General features: G+C 44.6%; 1 protein-coding gene across 3 annotated transcripts in view; it reads left to right on the plus strand.

Annotated features, from left to right (window-relative positions):
• Positions 1-8,211: 8,211 nt before the first annotated feature.
• The window catches only part of RWDD3 (RWD domain containing 3), a 14,926-nt gene continuing 13,961 nt past the window's right edge, over positions 8,212-9,176 (plus strand). For all 3 annotated transcript variants that reach the window (XR_001886977.1, XM_017879797.1, XM_017879798.1), the window contains exon 1: positions 8,212-8,414. Coding sequence is in view for 2 of the 3 variants with exons in the window: in XM_017879797.1 (XP_017735286.1) it covers positions 8,330-8,414 (85 nt within the window). In the remaining variant the exon portion in view is untranslated. The remainder of the gene's footprint in view (positions 8,415-9,176) is intronic.

The raw sequence follows: 9,176 nt of genomic DNA on the forward strand, positions 1-9,176 counted from the left end.
AGGTCCGGGAAGCGTGTTTGCGGGCTCCGCGGCTCGGCCCCCCTACACCGCAGGCCCAGGGCAGTGAGGGGCTTAGCACCAGGGCCAGCAGCTGCGGAGGTTGCGCCGGGTCCCCCAGCAGTGCGGGCACGCCTGTGCTGCACTCAAATTCTCGCTGGGCCTTAGCTGCCTCCCCGCGGGGCAGGGCTTGGGACCTGCAGCCAGCCACATCTGAGCTCCTCCCCTGCAGTGGGCTCGGCGGTTCCGAGCCTCCCCGACGGGCACCGCCCCCTGCTCTGTGGCGCCCAGTCCCATGGACAGCTCAAGGGCTGAGGAGTGCAGGCACAGCTCAGCACTGCTGGGCAGCTCTGCCTGCAGCCCCTGTGCAGGATCCATTAGGTGAAGCCAGCTGGGCTCCTGAGCCAGATGGGAACTTGGAGAACTTTCATATCTAGCCAGAGGATCGTAAATACACCAATCAGCCCTCTGTGTCTAGCTCAAGGATTGTAAACACACCAATCAGCACTCTGTGTCTAGCTCAGGGTTTGTAAATACACCAATCAGTATTCTGTCTAGCTCAGGGTTTGTAAATACACCAATTGGTACTCTGTGTCTAGCTAACCTAGTGGGGACTGGGAGAACTTTTCCGTCTAGCACTCTGTGTCTAGCTCAAGGACTGTAAAGGCACCAGTCAGCACTCTGTCAAAATGGACCAATCGGCTCTCTGTAAAATGGACCAATCGGCTCTCTGTAAAATGGACCAATCAGCAGGATGCGGGTGGGCTCAGATAAGGGAATAAATGCAGTCTGCCTGAACCAGCCAGCGGCAACGGCTAGGGGTTCCCTTCTGCATTGTGGAAGCTTTGTTCCTTCGCTCTTCATAATAAATCTTGCTGCTGCTCACACTTTGGACCCCTGCTGCCTTTAAAAGCTGTAACACTCACCACGAAGGTGTGCAGCTTCACTCCTGAAGCCATTAAGACCACGGACCCACTGGGAAGAACAAACAACTCCAGATGTGCTGCCTTTTAAAAACTGTACCACTCACCGCGAAGGTCTACAGCTTCACTCTTGTCAGCGAGACCACGAATCCACCAGAAGGAAGAACCTCCAGACACATCTGAATGTCTGAAGGAACAAACTCCGGACACACCATCTTTGAGAACTGTAACACTCACAGTGAGGGTCTGTGGCTTCATTTTTTAAGTCAGCGAGACCAAGAACCCACCAATTATGGACACAATACCACCCAAGATGATATAGAAATGCACCCTCATCTCATGAAAGTCATAATCTACTGGGATTATAGACATATAAGCAAATACAGTTCCATATGATAAGTGATGCGGAAGTATAGGAGGAGTGGGATTGGGATTCAGATCTGAAAGAATAAGAGTTCACGGGGCAGGGGGGGGGGGAAGTAAGAAATTATCTTAGGAAAAAGGGGAAAGAGGTAATGACAAAGATGTGGGTAATATGATCCCAATATGTGAGACTCTGTTTCATCTGGAAGTATAATGTTCATTTTGAAACTAAAGAAGCGATCTAATCCCAGCACTTTGGGAGGCCGAGACGGGCGGATCACGAGGTCAGGAGGTCAAGACCATCCTGGCTAACATGGTGAAACCCCGTCTCTACTAAAATACAAAAAACTAGCCGGGCGACCTAGCGGGCGCCTGTAGTCCTAGCTACTCAGGAGGCTGAGGCAGGAGAATGGCGTGAACCCGGGAGGCGGAGCTTGCCGTGAGCTGAGATCCGGCCACTGCACTCCAGCCTGGGCGACAGAGCGAGACTCCATCTCAAAAAAAAAAAAAAGAAGCGATCAGTGAAAAAATTTCTGGCTAATTAATGTTTTGAACGGCAATGAGAATCACATAAATATACAAAGATTTTACCTAAAACCACAAATGACAAAGTATTATAGCCTAGCCTTTTATTCTTAGATAATTTTTATATCACTAAGGCAGAGAGACAGAAACACACACACACACAGAGAGAGAGAGAGAGAGAGAGAGAGAGAGGCAGTCAGACAGACAGATAGAAACAAAAGCCAATGTGGTATTAGCAGGTGGCAATTGTGCTACAAGGGAGATTTTTTTCTATTTTGACTTCTGTCCTCAACTAAAACAGAAGGAAGTAATGTTAAAAGTGAAAACAACAGGGAAATGCAGCAACACTCCCACAAAGGGGTTATTGTTTTGATCCAGATTGTGTTAGAAACACCAACAAAAGAGTGCTTCTTTGTTTCATTGCCAGGAAGTACATCACCGTCATTGTGAAATTCTTGTGATTCAGACCGGCAATCATCTACTCCCATGATTTCTGCAGGCTGCAGGTGACCACATGTATGATCTTTTAAGATCTGCCCTTCCCACTACACTATAACTTCTAAGAGATTGCTGTTGCAAACCAGTTTCCCTGGGACCTGGTGCAATATTTGGCACATAGTAAGGTGCTCAGTGAATGCTTGCTGAATTAATAAAGTCAGAGATCTATCTTTCCAGACACATTTTCTTAAGCTTTCTTCCTCCCCTAACCCTATGATTGGGAACCTCTATCACAATGGCTAAACCAGGCACCCTAGGCCTTCTCCAATGGTCTTTTACTTCTTTGGCAGGACCTTCATCCCTTCATCCCAGGAAATGCTGGTGCTCCTCTGGGATTAGATTCCAAGTGCCTGGAGGACAGTGACTATGTCTCATTCACTCATAAAAATGCCTGAAATTTTATAAAATGACTAGCATATGGTAGGTGCTTGATAAGTCTAAGTTATTTGATCAAGAATTTATGAACTTTATGATGAGTTTATTTGTATCAATAAATATGTATTGAATTCCTAATCTGCCAGGCACTCTTTTAGATTCCTAAAATCTAGATACAGAGGTGAACAAGCATGATAAGGCCCCTGGAAGCTTAATGGAAGTTTAAATTCTAGTGGAGACAAACTAGATACCTTTCACTATATACAAAAGTCAATTCAAAATAGATTAAAGACTTAAATTTAAGACTAGAAACTATGAAACTACTAGAAGAAAACATAGGGGAAATGCATCAGGACATTGGTCTAGGCAAAGATTTTTTGGTGAGACCTCAAAAGCAGAGGCAACAAGAATAATAGACAAATGGGATTACATCAAACTAAAAGCTTCTGCACAGCAAAGGAAGCAATCAACAGAGTGAAGAGGCAACCTACAGAATGGAAAAAAAAAATTGCAAGCTATCCATCTGACCCAAACTCATCTTGATGAGTACAGGGCCTCTCAGATTAAAACCAACATTTTCAAGCTCCCTTTTAACTGGCAGCAGTCATGGGGACTGAGTTCTAGCCAATGAAATTGGACTGAATCCCATTCTTCTAACTGGTAGCTGGAGTTCCAAAAGCCACCCTGGACCACAGCATGACCATGGGAATCAAATCTGTGCAGAGCAGAGCCACAAAATAGATGGAACTTGTATCCTGACACTGGGGAGCACCAAAGCTCTGCCTACTTCCAGACTTGAACGTTTAAGAGAAAACCAATTGTATCTTGTTAAAGCCACTGCACTGTTAGGCTCTGTGCTTTTTACACCCGAACTAATCCTAAATCATACATCTGTTAAACACATCACTTTAGAACCTGTCATCTTCTGTCTCTTAATATCATCCACCAACTCTATTCACTCCATTTGGCTCTGGTTTTCCTTTTTCTTCCCTCCTATTTTCCTGATTTATTTTTGTCCTTTTTTCCTTAGTTGAGCATTATGCACAAGTCAAATATCCTGATGTACTATCTACTGAACACGTTTTAAAAATTAACATTTATTAAAAGAATATGAAATACACAAATGTAGAGGGAATGAAATACTGAATCTTCATGCTCCACCCCATCAATCATTATCCTATGATCAGCTTCTGCCCCACTCACACTATGGCCTCTTCCCCCCTCCTATATTATTTTGAATCAAATTTCAGACCTCAGATTGTTATTGAATCAAGATTCAGACTTCTTTATTTAAGAAGCAGGCAAGTCAATCTTTTTTACTTTTTCCTGACATAAAGACAAATTCCTAACTCATGACTTCTTTTGCCTCATAAAAATCATCCTTTTCTTTCCCTATTTCTCCTCCTTTTCCCCCCTCCCCTGTTCCTCCCACCTTTTTTCTCTTTCTGTTTCCCTTCCTACCTTCTTCCTTCCTTCCACTATAATTTTTAAAAAGGAAATCCAGTTCTAATTTTCCCAGTTTTACCTGTGGTTCCTTGATATACATCTATCTTTCCATTTGCAATCACTTTTGCTAAAATGGCAGAGTTTACTCATGGATAGTCCCTTTATGAGTTTGGGGAAATGGATATTTAAAAAGTCACACAATCCTCAACCCTCTTTTAGACAATAAAAACTGGCTACACTAGTAATACAGTGGGAAAACATAATGAATAAGAAGAATCCATTTATAGTATCACCAAAATTAAATATTGGATACTATTTTAACTAGAAAAACTCAAAAACCCTAATGATACCAGTGACTTGTTGTTATAACATTGAGAAGGCATTGAGCTTTTATATTGGTAAATTTGGGCCATATGGATGGGTTCCCATAAAGCAAGCTGGAACTGTCTTGATATCATTCACGCATAGAAATCAAGCATGGCAGAGTGCAGCCAATATTTTGGAGGGAGTGCAGATTACTTGGACATGATGGAGGCAGATCTTTCCACACAATGGTATGATCACAGAGCCAGTAGCAAATTCTCATATATTTTATTTGCTTTTCTTTTATCATGATGAAAAATAAATTTATGATCTGTATACTGTAACAAAACAAAACAACTATGACCAGTTAACATCTCAGACTTTGTGTACTTTTGGAGGGCTACTGTGTTCCTGAGCATTTCCAAATTATTTCTCCTCTGGGAAATTGTGGGAGGTATATGCTACTCCTACTCTGTTACTTTAACCTATACCATAATATTGAACTTCACACCACTAAGGAAATGTGGTAATTCTTGTACCCTCAGCTTGGTGAAAGAACTTGTAATTGTTGCATATTGTGTTTACTTGTCTAGACCAAAGGCTGTAGTCATTGGAAACATGGACTTATTTTCATCTCTAACTCTCTCCTCCTCTCCACACTCAGCCTGCAGAGCCCGGACAACAATCAGTGAGTATCTAAGAACATTTTGTGAAATGAGTATGCGATTGCAGAAACTCTTTAGACAGAACCAGTAGCACAGTTTCTTGGAGTTCAGATTTATTTAGGAAGTTGGCATTTAAGTCCTCTTTTGGTTGTTTTGGTGGTTCATGAAAGCACTTTTACCTTTATGAGTTTTGATTTGATATTTTTTCTTATCACACTTCACTCCAGCATTAGGATCCTCACCGTTTTTTGACATAACACTTAACTCTCCTAATATTCTTGAAATTGTGCATTCTCATTTCTATGCTCATGTGAGTTTTGACTTAAGATTTCAAACTTAGAGTTGAGTAAGTCTACATACTACTCATGAGAAAGTGAGTAGAACTGTTTCCCCCCAAAATGAAAATAACTATCTTCTGGGTTATTAGTTTTAACTGAAGGCAAAAGGTTTTAAACTTTTCCCCCTTATGGTCTTGGGGAACCAACTATTTAGAAAATTTGCTTGTAAAAATAATAATTGTTCTAGCAAATCATACATGTTTGTGTGTGCAAGGATGAGAGGAGAGAGATAGAGATGGAGATAGACAATGCTCTAGCTGTAGACATTCATCCTACATTTAAATATTTTGAATTTTCAGTAGCCTGTGAATACGAGGAAACTTATTACATTAAGGTAGACTTTAGAGATTTGACATGTAGCTGATATTTTCACAGTGCGAGAAATATCAAGCTGACATTATGCAGTCTCTGAGATGATTATTTCCAAATGTCAGAGTGCAGAAACTTATTCATGGGACTTCAGTGCCCTAGGATAGTGTCAATTTAAAAGACATTCACATTGACTTCTTTTTTATTTAAACATGCTAAATGAGGTATGAAAAGCAGGTTAAGAAATCAACTGAGAAAGGAAGAGCAAAGAAGAAACCTGTTGACAAGAAAATTTTAATAATAGATTGATGTACTCTTTAATCAATTTTCACAGACCTCTTGCTGACAGCGGTCTTCAGCAACTGCCTCCTAATCCTTCCTACAGCTGAAATTTCGCTCTTCATGTTATTTCACTCATCTCACATATAGTAAATTTGGAAAATTAAAATAAGTAAAACTATTTGAATATTTTATAGATTTTTTTTTTTCTTTTGAGACAAGTCTCACTTGGTCGCCTAGGCTGGAGTGGTGCAAAGGTGCAATCTCGGCTCACTGCAACCTCCACCTCCCAGGTTCAAGCGATTCTCCTGCCTCAGCTTCCTGAGTAGCTGGGATTATAGGTGCCTGCCACCACACCCAGCTAAGTTTTGTATTTTTAGTAGAGACGGCATTTCACCATGTTGGTCAGGCTAGTCCCGAACTCCTGACCTCATGTGATCCACCCTCCTTGGCCTCCCAAAGTGCTGGTATTACAGGCGTGAGCCACTGCACCCGGCCTATTTTATAGATTATTTTCAATAAATAAGTCAAAAACCAAATTGTTTTGACTTTTAATCGTTAACACTGGATTTTGAATTAAAATGACAGTGATATTTTAAATTAAAAATGTATTCTTCTGTTCAATCTCTTTAGCAGTTAATTTGAACCTACTGAACTGCTGGAACATCTGTTATTTTGGAAATAAAGGAGTTTTTTTTTTTTTTTCTTTAAGCCAATTGGCCATATCAGAGATAACTGAGTTTAAATAAGCCTTCATCTTCCCAATTATGTGCTCCTAATTACTTGGGGTCACTGAAATCCCATGGCATCTTCTGAAAAGCATTTTCCCTGCAGTCCATCTTGTTCGGTTTCCTTTCTGTTCCGGGAAGCCAGTATCTTTTCCTTTATCAGATCCCTTTTTTACCAATAGCAGGAATGGTAATGGTGAATGAATGCAGGGTCTTAAAATCAGCCAACTTTGTTCTGACTTCTGTATGTCAGTGACAGGAGTCACTGCATAACGACCTAAATTCCCATATTTATCTCATGAAATGTGATTTCTCATAAAAACAAAAGTTGTGAGAACTCCATGAGCAAGACCAGCTGCTTTTGGGGGCTGCCAAATTTTAAATTGTTACTGGAAAAGCAAAGACCAGGCAAACATCCGAGAGACAGACCTACTGCAGATAAGTATTGTAATCTTGTTCACTATAATCAAAACAGAATAGATTGCTTATTCTGTTACCCTATTGATATTGCTCACATTTTAAAATTTAGGTGCTGGACTCAAGAATGATAATTTCATTAAGCTTCAAGAGTCACATTGTATTGTAGGCATCAAATATCACGAAATGGAAAACACTGCAAAGCTAGTGTTTACACCCTTGGGTCATACCCCCAACGGCCAAGGAGTCCCAGTGGCCACCTGCAGCAGGGCTGTCCCCTGTGAAGGCAGGAGACAAACGAGGAGCCTTAGGACACTTTGCTCCCAGGACTTTGGCGCACAGTTCCCATGAGTCCTGGTCCGTCAAGTCAACATCCCGAAGCCAGGACTGGCAGGTCCTGACCCTCCCTTTTTGCACCCGTAAGGGGAGGGGCTCGGGAATCCGGACCTTGTCTAGAGTCCCTGCGCCAGTACCAGTTCGGAGGGCATCCTGGAGGTTGTTACTAACCCGGGCCTCTTCCGGGCTTCCCAGACACCAGGGTTGCTAACAGCTCCACGGGGGCGAAGAATTTTATTCTGTTAACTGTGGTTATCTCCAACACTCAGTTCAAACCTGAGCAGGGCAAGGTCTCACCTCATCTCCCGGTCACTTCCCTGCTTGTTTGTTTCTTCCTAACTCCCAAGTGTCCTTCGCCCAGTTCATCCCCACCTCAGCAGCCCAAGGCTGGGCGGGGACGGTGGGGGTTCGAAGCCTGCAGCTAAACTTAGAGGGTTTCAGGCTTTGCTGGGAGGCCTCCCTGTGCTCAGAAGAGCCGGGGGTAAGCTGGGCTGTCGCCTCGGGTGCAGACAGAGGCGCAGGGCCTCGACCTCCAAGAAAATCTCCAAACCGAGGGCCTGAGCTTCGCGTCTGTAGTTAGTGAGCAAGAGCTTCTGGGCGGAACTTCTAAGGGTCCAGCCCGCCCAGTCTCCCCCACACTCACCCCGTCTCGCCCCGCCCACGTTCGTTTCGCTCCGCCCCGCCCCATCTCGCTCCGCCCCCGTGCTGCCCGGCTGCGGAGGTGCGGGGTGCCCCCAGGTGGCCGCAGGCAGTGCTGTTTCCTGGCCGATGGAGGCGGCGGCTGCGACAGCGGAAGGGGAAGCGCTGAGGCGGCGAGGCCCACAGCCATGGCGGAGCCCGTGCGTGAGGAACTCTCGGCACTGGCCGCGATTTTTTGCGGGCCCCACGAGTGGGAGGTGCTGAGCCGCTCAGGTGACTACCCCCGCGCGGGAGGGACAGTGCGCCCTGAGGGGCCACCCGCGTTCTCTCTGCGGCTCCTCCCCACCACTGAGCCTGGGCACCCCGCCTGTGCCCACGTATGGGGACCGGGTTAGTTGAATGATGGAGTGACGCGTCCTGGAGGCCGGAGTGGTGTCGCAGCGGGCGGGAGTTTGAGGCGACCCCAGAAACTAAGAGAGCGGTGCGGCCCACTAGGGCCTCTGCCGCCAGTCCTGCTCCCGGAGCCGCGGGCCCCTGCGGTCCGCGTCCCCAGGCCCTTCCCCAGCCTCCCACTATTCAGATCTCACCCTGTAAAGAAGCCTGTCCTGAGGCCTCCTCGTTGTTCTGTCATTCCTAAGCACTGTGCCCTAGGCCCACGAGAGCACTCCCCGATTTTAACTTTACACGGGTATTTGTACGTCTTAAGTTGCAGGAGGGCAGGGTCTGTTTGGTAATTCTCCAGGTACCTAGAACGGTGCCAGCCAGGCACATGATAGGTAGTTGGTAAATGTTTGTTGACTGAACTTTTTAATGTATCCAGTGCTCAACCTCAGCTTTATCTGCATTCTATTTCCAAGTTGTTTGCTTTTCTGATACTTTTTTTTTTAGGTGGAGTCTCGTTCTGTTGCCTTGGCTAGAGTGTCGTGGATCCATCTTGTGTCACTACAGCCTCCGCCTCCCGAGTAGCTGGGATCACAGGCGTGCGCCACCATGCCTGGCTAATTTGTATATATATAATACTTTAAAAATAATTTA

Source organism: Rhinopithecus bieti, unplaced genomic scaffold, assembly GCF_001698545.2.
Source record: "Rhinopithecus bieti isolate Rb0 unplaced genomic scaffold, ASM169854v2 scaffold_11919, whole genome shotgun sequence".
Classification (NCBI taxonomy): domain Eukaryota; kingdom Metazoa; phylum Chordata; class Mammalia; order Primates; family Cercopithecidae; genus Rhinopithecus; species Rhinopithecus bieti.